This window comes from Saccostrea cucullata, unplaced genomic scaffold (genome assembly GCF_032062105.1).
Source record: "Saccostrea cucullata isolate Sc308-1 unplaced genomic scaffold, CSIRO_AGI_Scuc_v1 ctg5680, whole genome shotgun sequence".
NCBI classification, from domain to species: Eukaryota; Metazoa; Mollusca; class Bivalvia; order Ostreida; family Ostreidae; genus Saccostrea; species Saccostrea cuccullata.
The window spans coordinates 63,253-85,195 of NW_026941278.1; the positions used below are offsets into that span (position 1 = coordinate 63,253).

General features: G+C 33.6%; 1 protein-coding gene and 1 pseudogene across 1 annotated transcript; one reads left to right on the forward strand and one right to left on the reverse strand.

Annotated features, from left to right (window-relative positions):
* Positions 1–574: 574 nt before the first annotated feature.
* Positions 575–8,351, reverse strand: LOC134257537 (protein mono-ADP-ribosyltransferase PARP14-like; annotated as a pseudogene).
* Positions 8,352–8,436: 85 nt separating this feature from the next.
* Positions 8,437–19,121, forward strand: LOC134257533 (uncharacterized). Its single transcript, XM_062740135.1, has 7 exons — positions 8,437–8,549; positions 8,943–9,012; positions 9,626–9,715; positions 12,176–12,237; positions 14,633–14,819; positions 15,698–15,852; positions 16,318–19,121. Exons 1-7 carry the CDS (start codon positions 8,445–8,447, stop codon positions 18,889–18,891), a joined length of 3,243 nt encoding a protein of 1,080 aa, XP_062596119.1. The 5' UTR covers positions 8,437–8,444; the 3' UTR covers positions 18,892–19,121.
* Positions 19,122–21,943: the final 2,822 nt, after the last annotated feature.

A 21,943-nucleotide genomic window follows, 5' to 3' on the forward strand; every position in this document is an offset into this window, starting at 1 on the left:
TAATAAATCCAAATCCTTTGAAAGCCATCATTTTTATGACTATAAGATCTATCTGTGTTTGACAGATTATTTTTTTCCTGTGAATAGGTAAGTTTTTGAAAAATGTGTAGATGCTCAACAGAGAAAAAAACTTGGAGTGGCTAATATGGCTTATGAAATATAAAATACATGAAAATATCTGCTTGGTTATTAAAAAAAAATCAGATCTTTTAATTCATTTAAATTCTCTTGTATGAAATCAGATATTCTGGATAACAAGCTTTGTTATCGTAAAAAATAAATTCTCTAAAATTCCAGCCACCATCCACAACAATGGAGTCGAAGAATAGGGAACTATGGGTAGCGTCAGTGCACCTGTCCTTGTAGCAGCGCTGGCAAGGAGGTCGAGTGTAGCTGTACTTATTTGTAGTGTCTGTCCTGACAAATATCTCCCCCAGACAAGCTCTCACTAACAACATCTGTTTCTCCTTTAAATCCCTGTTCTGTTTTGGATTAAATTTTGAAAATTAAAGTTAAAAACTTGTACTTGATAATGATTTTATTTTTTTTTCAGGAGAGTTTATAATGTAAGACTTTACACAGCTATAGAATCTCTGGATACTGTACCAGCATATTGGTCCGATTTGGTAGAACTCTCAGCACAGTACACTCCATTTCCAAATACAGGATTGTTTGCCACCCTCCCATCCAGTCCCTGGGTCAGGATGTTCTTAATGATTGTAGGCTGGGTCCCATGAAACAGGTAATGCTCATTAATCCCTGGATAAATCTCTATCTTCAGTGAAGGATCGGCCATCTTTGTTGTCAATACTTCACCATTTTTGGCTTGTGTGATTTGATGAAGTGGCTTCAACACACCTTTTTGCGATGCTCTTAAAAAGAGCTTCTCTCTATACTTCCAGTATTTCTCAAAAAGATGTGGATTTTCCAATCGTTTTATTCCAGTAATCTTAATATTGGTGTAATTTAACTGATCTAAACCAGCAGAGTCTATGCCTTTTCCCACGAATTGCGACTGCCATGTTTTCAAAGCCAAACTTTCTATACTTTTGTATGTTTGAGGGTTGGCGATGTTTAAATCCACAAGTTCATATGATTTTTGGGAGACAGTGGTGTTCCAATCAGCCAAGGTTTTGTTTGAGGTGTATTTTGTCCAGTAGGAGGGAGACACTTTTTTTGCATGGTAGAGAGCTTGAAAGTACGCTTTAGTATTCAATGGAGGTAAGTTGGAAGCTGTGCAAGAAAAAAAATTATCGCTTGATATACGATATACTTATATATAGATATTGTCTTGAAATTCAAAGTATAGGTCAACATGACCTTCTTTTAAGTTAACATGCTTAAAGGACCCAAGATACTTTATATTATTCCAAGCTTATTAGTATCTTAAATATCTAAACATAATCAAGAAATTCCAAATGTAGGTCACAGTACATGACTTACTTTAAGGTTGATGTGTTTCAAGGATATTACACCCATGGCCACCAACTAAAAAAAGTTCAATGATTCCAGGCCAAATAGAATGTGAAATATTTAAACTAGAACTGTTCAAACGGGACAAAATACCCCCCGCTGGGTTTTTCAGAAGTGCTAAATCATGAATATTTTATGGATCTAAGAGAAGAGAGAAATGCTAATTAAAAACATTTTTAGTACAAATGTAATTGCTCATATCTTTTATAAATGAAACGAAGGCGCAGCCTAATAAAAAGATTAGACTAAATATACTGACCAGACACGAATTATGAACTTTTTCTGTCGGTGACCTTGAACTTGCATAAATGACCTTGGTTCAAAGTACTTCATAAGCAATATTTGTGTGAAGTATGTGTTTTTCCATAATAAAGATATTGGACCGGACACAAATTATGAAATTTTTCTTCAAGTGACCTTGAACTTCCCCAAATGACCTTGACCCAAGGTAATGACACATCCTTAGGTTATAAGCAATCTTTGTGTTAAATTAGAACCTACCAAGTTTTTCCATAATAAAGAAAGATATGGACCGGACACAAATTATGAAACAAGTGACCTTCAACTTCCCCAAATGACCTTGGGTCAATGTAATGACACATCCTTAGGTTATGAGCAATCTTTGTGTGAAATTAGAACCTACCAAGTTTATCCATAAGAAAGACATGGACCTTGGTTCAAGGTCAGGACACACCCTTAGGTTATGAGCAATCTTTGTGTGAAATTAGAATCTACCAAGTTTATCCATAAGAAAGATATGGACTGGACACGAATTATGAAATTTTTCTTCCAGTGACCTCTTCCCCAAATGATATGATGACACATAATGGAATCTTTGTGTGAAATTAGAACCATGTTTTGCTGTGGACCTGAAAAACCCAAGGTAATGAGCAATCTTTGTGTGAAATTGTACCAAGTTTATCCAAAAAATAAAAAATCCAGTGACCTTGAACTTCCCAAATGTGCACAATAGGTTATTAGCAATCTTTGTGTGAAATTAAAAAGAGTTTATCCATGAAAGTTTCATTAAATTTCAAATGACCTTGGGTCAAGGTCATGTGGTTATGTGCAATCTTTGTGTGGAGTAGTGTTCCTCCGTAAGAAAGATATGGACCGGACACATTTGCACAGACAGACAGACAGCTAGACGGACAGACGGACAAGGTAACCCTATATACCCCCCCCCCTCCAAACTTCGTTTGCGGGGGGTATAATAAAGTTATAAAATTCCAAAAGTATATCTGTAGGTCATGTATGCCATAATCACTGAAAAGTTAAATGTAAACGGTGACACCTCTCCTTGTCATACTCTAAGGTCAAGGTCAGGGGGTCAAAAAGGTTGGTACCCAGAGGTAAGAATACTCATGTGTAACTTGAAAGGTTAAACTATAAATAGCTACCAAAAGACAGATAGACCGAGGGACAAATTCAAATCTATATTACCCCAAACCTCTGAAAACATTCACAAAAATGTTTTCAAATAGTATACTTGTACTTAATTTATCTGAATATAATAAGGAATGACAGAAAAGTAAATTAAAATTTCTAGTAATTTAAGCCCTTTTAAAACATACTGATTGAGCAATAACCTTATAAATATAATTAACAGTGACTGAGACATTGTACTTTACCTGCACCTGAGGTTATAACAGGTCCTTGTGAAGTCACAGTATGGGTTGGAGTGGGCATTTTCAGAGCAGAAAGAAATGCCTGTAAATTGTATAACATAAAAAATTCCTCTAAATTTTGTAGGGATGTGCGATTTTATCGGTATACCGGTATATCACAATTTTTTGTTGCATGATACGTATCGTGATACAGAGACCTAAATACCGGTATTTAAGTACATATTATAAAGTCCAGATATCATTCATTTATTTGTTCAATCTTTCAAATTACAATTTTAGAAAGTCTATCAAATGTTGTAAAAGGTGAAGAGAACGGCATCTTACCATCTAAACATGATTAATTTTATGTACATAAAAATTTCAAAAAAAGTGAAATTTGTTTTTCTAGAATATTTTGAAGAAAAATAATGACAATTCATTAAAAACCATTGTAAAAATTGCTTGTAAAAATATCATGATATTATCGTGATAGAACTAAAAAAAATCCCTAAAATTTTGTAGTACATATATAAAAATCTAGTAAACTGCAGAGCAGAAAGTCAAACAAATGCCTGTACATTGAAGAACTAAAAAAAATGCCTGTAAATTGAAGAACTTAAAAATGCCTGTAAATTGTAGAAGCAGATCTGTTTAAGAGAATATGCTTTTTTCTTTAAATTCGCTCCATTTTCAATTCACCCAGTTGCAATAATTACAAAAGAGCAAAAAACTAAATGGAGATAAAAAATATTTCTTCACAGTATACAGTAACCAATTATGGATTTTTAAAAATGATTTATACCATTGTTCCTCTTGAGTCGGCCGTTCACAAATTGCCAGCCTTGGTAATTTTGACCTGTTGAAAAAATACTGAATAAAATCCTGCAAATTTTTTTTTAATATGAAAAACAATTTACCTGTTGAACAGTTTGCCATTTCTTGTCCAGGTTGTAAGCTACGATGGTGACTCTGGTGAGTTCAGTTTTGGGATATTTTTTTGTTCAAGTCTTTAATGCACTCTGCCATGACCTCAGCCACTTCATCGGGAGGGTACTCAAGAGATCCAGTCCCCAGGGTGGGGAAAGCAAGGGTCTTTGTCATGGGATGTTTATTAGCCTCCTCCAGACAGTTGGTGACAAAGTCTTCCAAGATCTTCAAGAGAAAGTTGACAAATTACAGTCAAACCTCAATGGGACAAATTACAGTGAGTTCACGATATTATGGGTAAATTCAGTAATAAAATGTTGTTTGAACTCTCAACTCACTTTGACATATCCATGGTATATTCGTCTATTCAATATATCAGAGTTTGAGATAGCAAAGTTCAACTGTAATTATCATAACTGAAATGAATTAAACATGAGTTTTTTTCAGGTCATTTTAATTGTCTTTATACCATAATTAAGTACACAAGTACCTGCTTTGGCGTAGGGGTACAGGATGTTCCCCACTTGGGGAGAGCCCCATGGTACACAAATTGACATGGCAAGTTATGGCCACCAGTGATGGCAATTTCTCCATACTGGATCCCATTTGGATATTTATTTTCACAGTCTTCCTGAAGTCCAGGCCCTGCAGCCTTCAGCATTGTCTCTGCCATTCCTCCATTTTTCAGTTTCAGATCTTGAGGCCCACTACAAACGATAACATCCACCTAAAATACAATAATACAGTAATGTGTAGCAAGCACACTAAACACTGTAACATGTGCTTGAGGAAATAAAAAATATCTCATGCACTGGTTTTGTACAGTGTCAATCATATCAAAAGATTTATTATGGATATACATGTATCAGTAATATTCCAAATTGGATACTACAGAATATGTTATAATAACTATGGGAAACAGCTTTGATACAGGTTTATTGTTGGTACCAAATAAGGTAGGTATTTTAAGGTCTGATAGTATTCCACAAATATCTGCTTTTGTATATCTTAGTAACAGTCCAAAATTATAATAATTATCATAAAAAATATTTATTGATTTCAAAAGGTGTGAAACTGCTTTCAGTATAATGAACTTTAAAGTAAATGTTAACCAAAAATTGTGATATCTTCAATCTATTAGGAAACACAAATAAGATCATACCATAGATCGATGCATGACCTTGTCAGCAAATATATTTCTATCATTAAGTCAAATACTGACAAATGTTTTTCATACTAATTGTTAGACCATTATTGATACATTGAATTTTTGACTGATTTTTCTGTTATTTCCCAATCATGACAAGGAGAACACAGACTGTGTGACCAGTCAGCAGGGAATGCTCACTCCTCCATGGCACCTGATCCCTCCTCTGATGTTTCAGAGATCTGTGTTTGCTCTGCTCCTTCAAAGTTGTACTGTTTAATGAATTTTGAGCTTGAATGATGTTCGTTATCTACTTATATTTCATAGGAAATACTGGCCTCTGGAATCTTGCACAAATGCCCAATCAATGTACCTCATTTTTTATAAGGTTAATAATTAAATGTGCGATACTTTAAACAATCACAAATTCTTGAGGAAAACTATATTTTAAAGGAACATGTCACCTGCCCTTATTAAATAATTATCTTGTCGATGATTTTTTTGGTGTGATTATTTGAACCATTTAAGTTGATGTGGCAAGGAATGCCCTTGTGATTATTTTTATATGAATCTTACCTGTTGTTCGGTCAGTTTCCCAACCTTCAAACAGACCTCTATTCTTCCTAACTTACACTTAGTTGTCTGTGTTACAACTGTAAAGTAAATGATAAACTGAAACTAAGTACAGCATCTCTCTCATTAATTGAAGACCAAAACATAATCAGATCAGCATTTTTTTCTTTAAAGTTTACATGGAAAATAATCTTAAATCTGCTACCTATTGAAAAAAATGAATATTATATGACTGATACCTGAATTTTGAGTTGAAATTTCCTTTGCTTTGTTAACAAATGCCTGTAAAAAACACAGAAGTACATAAAGGTTTTTAATGTTCAGTATATCATATAATTAAAAAAAATGCACATCATAGACTGATTCACAATGAGCACCGTGTAAACTTGATTTTTGAAGATGGAGAACACCACTTGGCAGAGGTTGGGGTTGGTTTTCCCTTCACTGAACTCCTCCACTGCGGTGAACATCAGGTCTGCCAGAATACTGGGAGGGTACCCAATGGGGGACCCCAGATCTGGTACAGCAATGGAACTGAAGCTGTTTTTATTGGCTCTCTCAAGGCAGTTCTTTACTGATTCTATTATAGTCTGGAAAGGTTTGAAAAATATATCAAAAGTCTTAACTACATGTAATAAAGTAGGTATATATTCAGGCTTATATTTTACAGTTTGATTTTCTTTCACAAACTTGAAACTAAAATATCATTGACATAACAAAAGCAAGAAGCAATGCACTATTCATAAAGGCAGGAAGTTAATTTTTATGAGTTAAATGAAAACCCAGTTTAGATTTTGAAGTTAAATGCAAAATTTTTAAAATCCTAAAAAAAAACTAGAAATAAGAAAATAACTTAATCGAACCATGGAAGAGCAGCCATTAATTATACCTTGCTCTGACTGCCATCCTGTTGACTCCTGGGAAGGGTCACATGATACACTCTCTGGCACTTGGAATTAAAGCCCCCTGTGTCTGCGATGTCTCCTGCTTTTAGGCCATTAGGAAATCTCTTCTTGCAGTCAGCTTCCAAAGATGGTCCAGCAGCATCACTTAATTTCTTACTGGGAATTCTACTCATGTCAAAGTTAGAGGACACTCCATTCACATAAACATCAGCCTGTATAGTATATTAATGGATTTACTTTTACATGTATCTTAACTTGATATGTTCAACTTCATTGAATGAATGAAGGAAGAAATATTTATGGAATTAATATTTCTAGTTTGAATAGCACTTTTGTAAGCTATTTTAAATATATGGGAGAGTATATATATTATAGGTAAATTCTTTTGTTTTTTAAGATGATAGTTTAATTCATAGAATAAACAATGCAACTTTTTTATACATTCAAGAAATGCATTTACCAAGTACCAGGTACATGATTATCCTAGCAAATTTCTATATTTCTTTGAAGTAAGGATACTATATGCACTGCATTATCAAATTAATCCTTTTTAAAGGAAAATTAGCATCTGACCTGTTCATCAGTGAGTTGTCCTTTTACAACTGTCACACTGACCCCTCCAATCTTTACCCACTGTCGAGGGCCGGCGCCGCCTGAGGTGGGGGGTGGGGCTGGAGGTGGTACCAAATTGAGATTCGACAGTGCATGTTGTAGCGGAGTTCTCCCTCGAACAGGAACATTTACTGTCAACAAGAAAAACGAATTCCACAAGTTGAATTCATTCATATAAATCGCTATAATTTTTAGGCTTATAAATATGTTCAAGAGTTGAGACCACCCACGTGCATTCTTGATAAACATTTCCCCCTCACTTCAATGCTTTTCCATGCAACAAAGACCCTTAATTATGGCCCTCTTAAAGAGAAACGAAAGCCACAGTGACTTACGTTGCTGATCAGGAGATATACTTTGGGTTAATATTAAATTATGTCACAAAAATTGATATAATAAAAACATTCTGTGTTTTTTGGAAAACCTATCTTAAATATGTATATTTTCCCTGTTTTCTTTTGCATATGGGCTTTCTTTGAGAAACAGGGAAATTACCTTAGGAAATATTGATCGAAGGACTAAATAATTAAGGTTCTGCATGGGTTAATTGAATCAAAACATATAAAAGACTATTATAATTAAACCAGGAAGACTTAAATTCTCTTCTCTCAAGGAGATCTCTCAGAAATCATGCGACTTATCTGGTGGCAGCATGATTTGGTGACTTTTTAAAATAATTTACATATAGAACAAACACCTACTTCATCACTTTTAACTTCATTGACAATTAACCGATAGCGTAAATAATGATCATGCAATTATAATTGTAGATTTCAATTGCTATTAAAATTAACACTGCATGATTATAAAGAATTAATTTTGGTGCAAGTTTTCCTTACCCACACTTGGGGTAGACTGTTTACTACTATTCTGCCCCATGTAGAGTCCTCTCTAAGCCATATGTTTACATGTACCAAAGAAATAAATTAAATGAACAGGTACGTTTTCTTATTCTATAAATAACTCTGAAACAATAATATTCCTGCTTTCAACTTTCTTTTTGGCCACACATTTATCTATGAAATAAATATTATTCTACATAGTACAATATACGTTATCAATAAAACACAGAAGTCAGTGAAACAAGGAACTTGACAGAGAGATCATTAACTTTCATCCTGATGTAAAAACGCAAGTTTCCGTTCTCCAACTATATCGATCGGGCTCGAAAGTCAGAATATCAATAAACGTAGGAAAATAATGGCGGGGCCTTTGAAAGGTAGAAGAGATCGAGGGTACATTTCTACGGATCCAGAGACGAGATTGCGAAGGTACCAGTCCAATCTACAGCATATTTTTGACAAGGTAATTAAATTGAAGGAAATAGCAGAACCTTTTCATTGATTAGATTTGCTCTGAGCCTCATCGATATCGGGATATCCCAAAGAAAACGTGTAAAAGTAAAACAAGACAGATTGAGACCTGTCATGAAATGACATTTAATAAGTTTTTTAGGATTTAATATCCCATAAATTAACATTGCAAATAGAAATGTTTATCTTGCACTTCAAATTAACACATAAATAAATTTAAACAACTTTGATACATTCATCAACTATTCTAAATTTTTTTCTGTATATACTAATAGTAAATGTAATTTCTTAAAGCTTTATTGATATTCTAGTTTGCATGCATTAATATTAATAAATATGTATTGTGAATAAGGTTTTTTATTTATTGATGCTATGTAATATCCAGTATGAAAATTGTGGTGATGATGACGACACAGAAGTGGACTTGTGTGATCTGTCAGTACACAGAGGACGAAGTCAGTACAACTTACACAACTACAGTGGAGCCTCATTTATCCGGACGCTTTGGTTCCTGGTCAATTTGTCCGGATATATGAAGCGTCCGGATACTTGAATTACCAGTTAAACAAGACAAGAAAATGTTAAAAAATTCTGTTCCGGCGTCCGGATATTTGAAGGTCCACTGTATTATACTATCAGTTCATGTGAATTAAAAAATTGCAGCATATTTAGGGATGTTCATTTAACTGAACTTGCCTTTATATTAAATTGCTAGTAAGTGATATTCTGATTAATAGAAGGTAAAATAATAAAACACCTAAGAAATTAAATATTTCAATGAAATAAAAGTAAAACAGTCAAGCTACCACTTATATGGATATGTACAGGTATGTCTTAGAATAAAATACATATTATGATGATATGCATACTAGGATCAGAAAAGGGACTGCTCCCACAATGGTTGGCATCATGGAAAAGCAAACATATTGATTTAATGTAAATTATTGAATTACGAATACATTTAGTGGGTTGTTGTTGTTGTTTGGAAATTGATATTCACTTAAATCTTGATTTGTATCATATGTGTATTTGAAATGGAATAAAGATTATTTCAAAATTATTTTGTAGGTCAGCTGATTCATAAAAAAACAAAAGGGTTTGGACACAGCAAGCTCAAGAGCACACCTAGAGAGGGGGATCTGTGTACAAGAGAACATGGTATGTGTTAAGTGTTGGTTCTCCGTTGGACAGATCAACAACACAGAAAGTCTAAATCGTGTAATTCTGTTTTGGTGATGTATATACAATGTATGTGTCATATTGTTTGTCTGTCTGTCAAGAGTATCATACTCAATTCCCAATGATTCTTCATTAACATAGCTATGATGAAAATATTTCAAAAATATATTTTAGGATTTGGATATTGTATTTCTCTGATCATGCTGATTGAGAAAATTTCGCATCTACAGATCCAAACATTGCAAAAGTTTTCAATTTTCAGCGACATCTTTTTTTTTTTGGTCGCTCTCAGTAGGTATTATTTCTTGCTGTTTGATATGGGTTCCACTCTTTGAAGCATGGTGCCTTTAAATTAATCATATAGATAGTTTTCGATGGACCCAAATTTAGCAAAAGTTACCTCCCGTTGGTCGCCATATTGGAGGTCGACACGGTGAGTTTTCCTCTTTGTCTTACCAAGTTTAAGAAAATATAGCAGAAATATTTGGTAGAAAATCTTTATTAAATAATTTTTTCTTAATAAAGGAGGCTTCCAAAAATTTATATACTTCAGAAAAATAATGATTCCTAATTCAAAATCGCAAATATAAAAATTTAAAATTGGTTGAACAATGAAGGAATATGAGCATTTGGACCTCCAGTATGGCGGCCAACGGGAGCTAACTTTTGCTAAAATTAGGTCATATGAAAACTATATTTCACTTCTATTCCTAATACTTGATTTACCATATAATCCCTATTAACAGCCCCTGCCCCTATAAGCGCCCCCTGAGGTCTTTTTCAATTGTCAGGAAGTAAGGGCCGCCTGTACAGTAATTAAAATCAACTATAATCGTATCAAAAGTCTGCCAAAATGTGAAGAAAGTGAAAATGAAACCCGGCTATAATCCAACTCCTTGGTGGAAAATGAATCATTTAGCTTAATTTGGGTGGATCATCTTCACTTAAAGTATTGTTACATATTATTTTAGTGGTTCTTTGAATTAATTTCTTTTTTCCAGAGATTTTTTTTAAAGTTAAAATGTGACATATAGGGCCATCCTTAAAAAAATGTTTGTTTGGAATTGCCGCCTGAAGGGTTTCAGACACAGGAGGGAGGGAGGGAAATTATTTTTTTTTAATTGAAGATAAATTTTTAATTTTTTATAAAAATCTCAGTAAACAGTAAATGCGTATACATTTTCTTACTTTTAAAAAAAGTATCTACCATCAACAATAAAACCTAATTTTACATAGGTCTGACATGTGATAAATGTAATGGGCAAAAAAATTGATTAAATAAAAAAAAATCTTCCTACTTTTGGTCAATAAAATTTTTTCAGGAGGGGGCATTTCAATGAGGCGGGAGGCAATTCCAAACAAACTATAATTTTATTTTGGCCTAGGGCCTAATATTATAAAGTGAATACTGTACTGAATTTATGGCCCCTCTTTTGCAATTTTCTAAGCACTTTGGGAGGTTAATAGGGATAATACAGTACACTGTACTTCTCAACGTTTCCAAATTGTCCTATACAGATTTGGAATATACAATGTATCAGCTTTTAAAATTTGCATTCTGACATTCATGTTAGGGTCTTACTAGAATAGTGCCCTGAAAGAAAAATAAAGTATCAGGATTTGTTGAAAAATATACTGTAGATTCCTAATTATACGCGAGGAATTAATTTCCGCGTAATTTCGCAAGAAGTATCACTCGCGAAAAAATATTACTCGCTTTAATTTTCATGGTGCTGACAGCTGAAGTCAATGTTAATTCTGTTGATCAACCGTCCATTCGCAATTTATATTTCTTGTGATTTGATGTTAAAGACCCAGATCGGGGTAAAAAGTACTCGCAAAAAATAAGGAATCTACAGTATGTTAAATTAAATTCCCCCACATATTTTCAAGAAATAATAACTGGAGGAACAGCAAAAAAGCATTAATTGCTATAAATAGCTTTCTTGTTTGCCTGTTTGAATTTTCTCATCCAGAGTCCATTCTGCAGCAAGATGAGATGGAGCTTTCATATAAGTGTATAACCTGAAACAATATCCTTTTCAAAATATGTGATTTTGCTCACATTACCTTCACCTTAAACTTTGACCTAACACCCCCCCCCCCCTCCCCCAATATCTCCATTACAACATTTGTACCTTTAGAGTGTATGATGGACAGACTAGCCAAAACAGATAAGACAGTTACAGCTGTACAATAAACATGCACCATAAATCATCACACTCAAACCAATAAAACCTTGATTGGGGGGGAGGGGGTCAAATCTATGAATTTGCTTGTTGGTTTTGGATGTAATTGTTTTTTTTTTTTTTTTTTTACAACTGAGAGTGTTAAAAAGTGAGCAAATGCCAAATGGGCTATATAAGAAGTCAGTATCTGGTACTTGATGATGTATGTATTCAGTAGAACAAATAAATTTCAAAAGAATTTTTTTTTAAGCACATAAAAGAATAATCCCCTTTAATCATCAGAAGAATCAGGAGAAAGAATCATTTCAACAAGTAAGTCTTATTGAATTCCAGTCTGTTTCATTGAAACTTTAAGATTTCTGGGTTGGTACATCACATCAACACCATTTTTTTCAGGTTAATTATGATTGTAGGTTGTATTATGACTCTGAATATATGAATACAGGTAGTGTCAATTTCCTTATACATAGATAATTCAAGCATTTGTAATATTTGTATGGACCTTTATAGTGGATAAAATCAATCTTATAAGGTCAGCCCTGTTTCTGAACACAGCTAATCATTAAGACTAAAACACAGTTGTATTCAGGTATTTAAATACTGTGGTTTCATCAATATTCATTGAGCACCAATTTTTGAGGATTCCGTTTTTTAGCAGATCCATGAAATTCAATGTTCATTGAATTAAGAAACCTGTTATTCATTTTTATAGGCAATGCTATTGTTCATGAAATTACATATCCTGGAAAATCGTCTCACAAAATCCATGAAAAACTGATGCCAATGAAAACCGATGAAACCACAGTACACTGTATTGTTGTACTTCACCACTTGCATAAAATAATTGTACATATTAAATATATATTTAAGTTTGCTTATTTTCAAAGTATGAAAGAAAATTATATTAATACTATGAACTATACAATTTTGATGAATGATAAATAAAACAAAAAATAATCATCTTCATAAAACTGAATATTTTCCTTGTTAGAATAAACATATGATGAAATGCTCCTTCATTCTCTATCTACCTGATTTATACATTATACACTGTAATGACACATTTTAAGTCAGAAATTGAAACTCTGCTTGTTACCTACTTTCATCCATGGTTTTAGATGTACAGGGCTGAGGCTTCTTTCAAATAAGATTCTTTTTGACTTCTTTAAATGTTGAAAGTTTTACTTAAAACTTGCCACGTAATACTATACCCTGTAAGAACAGAAGTGGAATGTGCAGCAGACCATATCTCTTCCTCAAAATTGTAACAGATACAACATAGTTTTATATCTATTACAGTCAGAGGTGTTACACAAGGGAACAATACTCAAACACTATGCCGCATAGCTTTGATATAATATTGTTTTACATTAAATTCTTTGCTGCTTTCTAATAGCTGATGTAAAGACACCTCAATAGTACTTATATTATGAGCCCTACCCTGGCCAAATTTGCAAATTATATATCTGTAGTTGAAATTTGGGACAGGTTTATTCTAAAGTAATAAAGCTTTACCTGGTACATTGAGTCATGGACCAAAGAGCAATATATGATAAGTGTCTCAAATGGCCCCCTAAAATGAATATCTTACTTTTAATTTATATATAGCTTTACTTTGCATAGCCATACATGCGACCTTTATTGTTAATTTTCAATTTGATCAAAATGCTTTTAATATAGAAATATGACATCATAAAGTTCACGGTTTCCCGCAATTTTAGCATATTTTTTATAAAACTGCTTATTTTCCAGCAGTTTTTCTTCTAGGAAATATTGAGCGCAAACTAGAACATACTTTAATTTTTTACCAAAGATGTATCTATTCAATACTAATTACTGACAGAAAAATTATGCATGTTCTACAATGCGCTCTATGTTTCCCATAAGAAAAAACATCAAGAAAAAGACGTATTTTTGGCTTTTTTGGTTAGATATATAAAAAAGTGTTATTTCCGTCATCATTTACAGCCAGTGAGTACATATAAATGTAAAAATATATTGGAAATATATCTAATATAATCTCTTCTACAAAATTAATATCAATTAAACATATCTGAATGTCATTCTAAAATGCTGATTTTTAGGGGGCCAAAATTGGCTCTTAACTTATATAGTCCTTTCCATGAATGAACAGGTTGTGAAAAAAGATTTCTTGTCCCAGGGGGCAAGTATAAAATCATAAATTAATGCTTGTCCCCTTGATGATTTTGCTGTGAATGGGTGCTTTATTTCACACCACGATTACACACACTAACTATAGGCATACTTTACATGCTGCTTCTGATTTTCCTGTGATAATAAATGGATATGTACAGTATTTGCTTTTAATTTTCATAAAAGTTGATTAAGAAAAAGAAGACCACTTTAAATACGATAAAGCAATATTGTACATGGAAAATGTACAAGTGTTGAGTGTTTAATAAGCGTTGAATGTTTTATAAATCAACACCGAAAAAAATTTCAATATCCAATATCATCTAGAGTAAATGGAAGGTGTATGTACCATGAACCATGACTATAGGGATTTAGCTGAGAAAACCCAAATGGAATAATTCCCCACTTCTGTAAAACCAGTGGAGAAGATGGCTTTCCAGATTCACCTTGCAATCAATAATAATTCATACCTAGAATAATTAAACCTACAGATTTGTGTTAGTTTTAAGTTAATGTCAAACTTGTGTCACATGACCACTTGTATTATTTCCAGAGGCCAGATCCCCATGGCACTTATGTCGTATCCAAGCCAGAGGATCCCTGGGATTCCCATGGGAACTTGTTGTCTCCTTTGTCCTATGATGAGCCAGACAGTATGGGATCCCAGCAAATCCTGGGGGAGGATCGTATGGAGGCGGACCCTTATCCTGATGACATTTCTAGGATACAGAGTCTTAATGGTACAGCAATTTGAATTGTTTGTATAATATTTAGAGATTTAAAAACATGAATAATGAAGGAAAACTTGAATCTGGTAAGCACAATGCTTGGAGGACTCTTTATCTTCCAAGTTCATAATGTTAAGACTGGAATCAGTTTTAATGAAATGCATTTACAATGCTTTTGATCCCTTAGTTTTTAAGACACCATTTTTTTGCGAGGACATTTTATTTTTTAAATTTTGATAGTTAAAATGTATAATCTTTTATAATACTTACCATGCTTACCGTGTATAACAAGAGAATGAATTTTTCAAAAGTAACAGTGGTTCTAGGTTATGCAAAAACAAAGTTATGGCAAATAAAAACTGATTTAAATTATAATGAATTTTCATATTGTTTCATTAGGCCAAAAAAATTAATCAATTGTTTCTCAGGCCAAAAAAATCAAAATTCAATGCGGCAGGCAGGCTTTTTTTTTTTTTTTTTTTTGAATCAGGATTTAATAATAGTCTACACCTTTTTTTAAAAGTCATTTGTTCAATAAAATGATAATATCTACTAATTCTTAAGTTTTGTTCTCTGAAATTAGTTATAATATGTATTCAACTTTAAATAATGTTATTCCAAACATTTATTTAAAAGTTAACATATAAAATACTTTAGATTTAGAAGAAAGATAATGTTTTTCCAATAAAAACGTCTATCTTAGCATTTATGAAACGGGCAATAACTCGATTTCCTTTTTCAACTTGGAAAAATAGAAAATTGGGTTATTTACCTTTTCAATATGTCAATAAAATTGATCAATGCGGCCGTTTTTTAACTGATGCGGCGGTGCCTGAGAAACTATTGATTAATTTTTTTGGGCCTTATTTCATTATTTTTTGCTTTCTTAGAGACATACAAGGACGTTCTGTCTCAGCTAGGCCCTGATCTGGAGGAAGACATCAGTGATGCAGAAACTTTGATAACAACATCGGAGAGTGAAGATAGTTCTGATGAGGACATGTCTGAAGCCTCAAGCTCTTCAGGATACTCAGAGGATGATAAGGTAAGGATAGTGAGGATAGTTCTGGATACTCAGTGGATGAAAAGGTAAGGGGAATGAGAATACTTCTGACGAGGATATGTCTGAAGCCTCTAGCTCATCAGGAAACTCCAAAGATGATAAAGTAAGGACAATGAAGATATTTTTGATGAGGATATGTCTGAAGCCTAAAGTTCCTCTGGATACTAAGGGAATAATAAGGTAAGGATAATGAAAATAGAGGTTTGATGAGGATGTCTGAAGACTCAAGCTCCTCTGGATATTATTCAGAGGATGTAATATGTGTAAGGGGAATGGGGATAGTTCTAATGATGACATATATACATGTACATCTTATCCTGTAATTTTATAAGAAATTCATGGTGGCCAATAAATCATGCTGATGAAATAATGCAAGACATAGAGACTTTTGAAAAAAAAACCCTCAAATTATAATAAGTTCAAAACATTTTTTTTTTTGTTTATTAGTTATACAAGTCAAGAGAGACAAAGAAGGTTCATCACAACAACCTACATAAAAGCCCCAGAATGGAGTCCTACTTTGCCTCTTCTGAGGACAGTTCTGGTTACCACAGTTCTGAGCTTCCTTCCTGTATGTACGATAGAAGCCGAATCCACAAGCAGTACCGCTGTCCCGAGCCTCAGATCAGCTACAGACATGTCAGGCACCACCTAATGTCTGGGGACAAGGAGTTAGTCCGAGTCAAAAGACCCGATTACAGACATCAGATCCAGAACTTGTACCAGATGTGTGGAGGAGGAGACGTGATGAAGTCAGAGGGAAGACAAGAGAGAGGTGATACACCAACAACGCTTCAAGGAAAATCGGAATCTGAAAGAGTCCGTGGTCGAAAGAAAGAACTGATATATAGAAATGGAAGTGGTTATAGTCCAGAGAAAGATTCTCATGAGCAGTTGCATCGAAGGAATGAAAATATTTTTACTCAGGGCAAGGAGATGAAGAGGGGCAAAGCAAACATTGATAATAACTCCTCTGATCTGCATATAAGAAGTTGTAGTGCACAGAGAGGCCAAGAGAGAGTTTGTAGTAGTCCTAGAACTGCTGTACAAACAGAATGTTCAAAAAGAAGGAACTCCTTGTGTTTGGAAGATTATGAATCATTGAGTGATGTGTCCCAAACTTTTATCAAAAATGGAATTTCAGAAGGTCCCAAAATACAGTTACTTAATAAAGAAGGAACGTCACAGCTAAACAACCAGCCAATGTCCTCAATAGAAAAAGTTACCAAGTGGATGATGCCTTCAAAAGAGACTGAGGACAAGTACCAAGTAAAGGCCAAAAGAAAACTTGTTATTCATCCAGTGTCAGATGTAAATAGCTCTGGGAATTCAGATGAGCCATCTTACATTCACGTAGCAGAGAATGAAAGGAAACAGAGAATTGAAGAAGAAGAATTGTCACATTTTGATCAGAAGATAAATGGCCAGGAAAACAAATCTGAACTAAGCTTAGATGGAAACTTTGCATTATGTTATGACATCAATTGCTCATGTAGAAAAAAAGCTATTTGTTCATGTCCAGACTGTATGAATGTTAATGATATAAAACTTTGTCAACAACTGGGATGTAGTCATCAACATAAAATAAACGAGAACAGTGATTTGTCTGGTGAGAGAGGTTTAGGTGGAGCTTCACAGACATTGGTCCATTCTTTATCACCTGAGAGATCTTCCTCCACCTTTCCATTCCCAGGTGATCAAACATTCACAGATATACCAGCTTATCCCCCAGCTTCACCAGGCTCTTGTTCTACATTCTTTTCATCACCAAGAGCTCGTTCTAAAAGCTTTCAATCTCCAAGAGCTCAGAGTTACCCATCCTCTCCACAAAATGGCAGAGCACACACTGATGTAAGTCATTCACCATCTTCCTCACTTGCCAGGCTTCATCTATCATCACCTAGATCATCACCAAGGATCTCGCACAACTTTCAGCAAAGTTTTTACATGGAGAATAGTTCTTGTTATCACTCCAGTCAAAGTGTTCCACCAGTCTTCAAGGTTCCAAATGCCTTTCCTTATCAAAAATCTCCATCAACCAAAAGGATTGTCAAGAGGAATGGTGGAACTGAAGGATATGTCAGGGAGGATCGGTTTGGTAAGAGGGAACATGTAAGGTCAAGTTCCTGTGACAGTTTGGTACAATGCAGAAGAGGATCTGTATCAAACTGCACAGCTAAGACTTATAACCAACCTACAGACAATAAGATCATTCGCCATACAGTTTCAGAGAATGCTTTGGGTCTTTGTTCTTACAGTGAACACCAGCAAGATAAAATGGAAGTTGGTGTGCCCAGCATGCAAAAACAAGACTGGAAATATGACAATACTAGACCAAAATACCATGAACAAGAGCCTAAGAAATCAAGACAAAGGCATCAGCCAGGTAGAAAAGTACAGTTGTCATCTAAACACAAGCCTCAGCTGCATCAACAAGCTCCTGTTTTACCTAGACAAGTACATGTATTAGAGTCGCCCAGACAAAGACCTCAGCCATCTGATGAGATAAAAGAGCCATCCAGACAAGAGTTACTGATGTCTAGACAGGTGTATGCTCCAGCTACACAAGAGTTTCAGATATCTAGACAGGTGTGTGCACCATCTACACAAGAGTTACAAATGTCTAGACAGGTGTGTGCACCATCTACACAAGAGTTACAGATGTCTAGACAGGCATGTGCACCAGCTACACAAGAGTTTCAGCAGTCCAGCTCCTACAAACTCCAGTCAGTGAGGGAGTGGAAACCCAAGTTTAGCTTGTTTCCAGAAGAAAACCAAAACTCTCAAAGTAGGTTTTTTCAGAGATCTTCACAGAAAAAGGACAGTTACAAGGATAGAAATGAACCTAGGAGCCAAAATTTAAGACAGAGATCCAAAATCCAACTGAGATCTTCAGGTGTTTGTGTTCTTCAGAGTACCCCTAGAAAACCTAATAGTAAACCATTTCTTGACAGTTCCTTCTCAACCATTAATCCAAGCATGGACAATTATAGTGACGAAGATGAAGTTTCTCTCATCTAAAGTTATTTAACAATGTAGACCTGGAGACATTGGTTGTATTTTTGGCTTTTGGATGAATCAATGCACCATGAACTCTTATCAAATATCTTCTTTGACATAATTACTGTAAGAATATTATTTTTATGAAAATGTTTTTAAATGAAATATTTATTTTGCATTTTTTTTCTCGTTTTTAGAGTATGCAAACATGTTGGTGCATATGACTTAAATGTCAGATTGAGACATAAATGTTTACAATATAAATATTTTATATTTCTTTGTATTTTTTAACCCAGAGGGATGTTGCCATTTAAGAAATGAATTTAATTTTTTGAAAATTTAATTACTAGTATTCATGAAGATATGAATTACGATGCTTATTGCCTGCATATTTAAGGAATTAATTTAATATATAGCTACCCATTTCATACGGTATAAACTGGGTTGGGGCAGTTTAGGCTTTATAAACCGTGAAGTGGTTTATTAAAAAGCGTAATTTGTTCCAACCCAGTTTATACCGTATAAAATGGATAGCTATTAAATTCATCGCTTATAATTTAATTTTCATTCATTTGATGTAAGAAAAAAAGATGATAGTTCTAACAAAATGACTTCAATTTGTAAAAACTTTGAAAGTAACGTCAGGCGGATTGATACGGTTTTGACGCAAGTCATTGTGACGTAGGCAACCCATTTTATACGATAAAAGTATTTTTTTTTATCCAATCAAATACATCGTTACAACCAGAATTAAATTATTTCATCATGATGCATATTTATAGTGCCTCATGATAAATATGCAGGCAGGAAGCGTCGTTGTTCATGTACCTAATGAATTCTCAAAAATTAAATTTATTTTCGATTATTTTCTGATGATTTGCCACACAGTTTTGTCATTCAACGATCTTTTTCGCAAAAAAAAATCGCATGCAAATTTTTTACTTTAGTTACTTATACATACATCGCAATGGAAAAAATCCTACTCATTCCATGAAGTAGTTCATGAGAACATGATATTTTTTTCTAATTGGGAAAAATGATCGGATATGTAAAATAGACGACATTTATAACTGCACATAGGTATTTGCCTCTTAATGTACTTGCCTTCATATTTGTGTAATGTATAACGAGGGAAGAAGCCACAAAAATTCTAAAATTTACTAAAAATGTCAGTTTTTGACCTTTGATTGTCCTCACAAAGGAAAAATTTCAAATCCTAAATTTAAAAAAAAATTAAGCTAAATGTAAAGTTAAGAGAAAAGGTATTTTTTTTTGTTTGTTTGTTTTTTTTAAAACAAATTTTGAAGCAGCACTTCAGTAGCACTAACCAAAATGCATCAAGTTGAGCCTATCGGTAATTCAAAGATGCATGGAAGTACTATTAATGGATCAGAGTAAGGAAGATAATATTTCAGTATGTGTATGAACATGTGTATTTATTATCATGGTAATCTAGAGATTCGAGTGGGAAGGGGGTCATTATGTACAAATTCTTAGGCTATTGCTGCTAATTACATTGCAGTTCTAAAAGTGAAGGAGCTGCAGAACTGTAACTCTCCGAAAAAAATATTTTGATAGTTGCTAGACCGGTCTGTCAAATTATAATATTTTTTTTTCAGAGAGCTGGTAACAGTTCTGCAGCTGAAAGTGAAGCAATTACAAATTTTAAGGTTATTCCCCTTTGAATGGAATTCCTGTCAATAATTTAAATGACCAGTGCTTATATATAGCAACCATAATAACAGTGTAAGAACTGTTAAGGAACCACCATTTACAGATACAAGAAATCTTTGAAATCAATCAAAACAAAAGTACAGGCCGTATACAAACAAAATGGATTCCTAAAAGAAAATGGGCTGTGCTGGATCTTCCAATGCAGGTAGACTGAATTCAGTATTGATTGTTAGCTGTATTGTAGTTTACACACTAATGAATATTGCGCAATAATTATGTGGCAAGGTTTTTACGGATATTTGAAAATAATATACATATTTGTCACAGCAGTTGATGAATTTCATTACATAAAATTTTAATATACTTAAAACTTGTATTTACATGTATGTATCTCTGAGTGATAATATCTGGGTAATAGATATATCTGTTGTTAAAATAATGGCTTATCGAGTTTTAAAATAAAATGCACCATCTTTTCATTGCACACATCAACATTTTTTCTTTAATGATTTTTAGTATTGAAAAAGTTAATTGTTCTTTAGAATCAAAATTAGGGAACAGGTAACTTCATTTTATATTTATAGTATGTACATGTTACATGTGTTATGTTAAATTATAAATCTGTAATAATCTAGATCTATTCCTTAGATCCCTCAGTGCCTAGGCCAGTAGTCAACTCTTATCCTCGAAGTCAGCAAATGGAAACGAGATGGGTTCAGCAAGGTATATATAAGCCCCCTCCCCTCCTTATATTTACATATTTTTTATGTATTCTTGCTAATTAAAAAACAAATTCGACAAAATTTTAAGAAGACATTTAATTGAAAATTCGACATAATATATGTATAAATATGCGCAAATCTCAGGTTTTTAAAGATACTTAGATATTGTCTGTAGGGCAAAAATACTAAATAAAATGTTATTTGGTGGACATTAAAATGCCCTTATACACCTAAAATTATGGGGGAAATGTACATATTAAAAGATCTCTGTTTTGGTACCTTGTCTTAATTTCCATTTTTTTCGGACCTTGGTTAAAATAAAAATTAAACTATCTTAAAATTGGATGCATATAATTATGTAGGGTAATTTAATACATTTTTTTTTGTAGATCAACCGATGACATTGCCACCATCCGGACACAACATCAGGAACAGTAGAAACGAGGACGCTGTTATAGCGGGTGTGTAATGAATGTAATGCATGTGATGAACAAATAGCGTAAAAATGTTCTGATTTCCAAATAATTGAGTATTATTGAATACAACAAGTTTATCAACAAAATTCCAACCAATCAGGAAATGCCTATTAAGAGAACGTAACTAATTGATATGTATTTTATGCAGGGTGTATATTTATATATACTTATTGGAGGTGGGGTCGGGGGTTAAGCTACTTG

Coding starts and splice junctions, on each gene's coding strand:
- LOC134257533 (XM_062740135.1), top strand. CDS start 8,445: ATGGCGGGGCCTTTGAAAGGTAGAAGAGATCGAGGGTACATTTCTACG. Junction 9,716..12,175: donor TCTGTGTACAAGAGAACATG/GTATGTGTTAAG, acceptor TTTTTTTTTAAG/CACATAAAAGAATAATCCCC. Junction 12,238..14,632: donor AGAAAGAATCATTTCAACAA/GTAAGTCTTATT, acceptor TATTATTTCCAG/AGGCCAGATCCCCATGGCAC.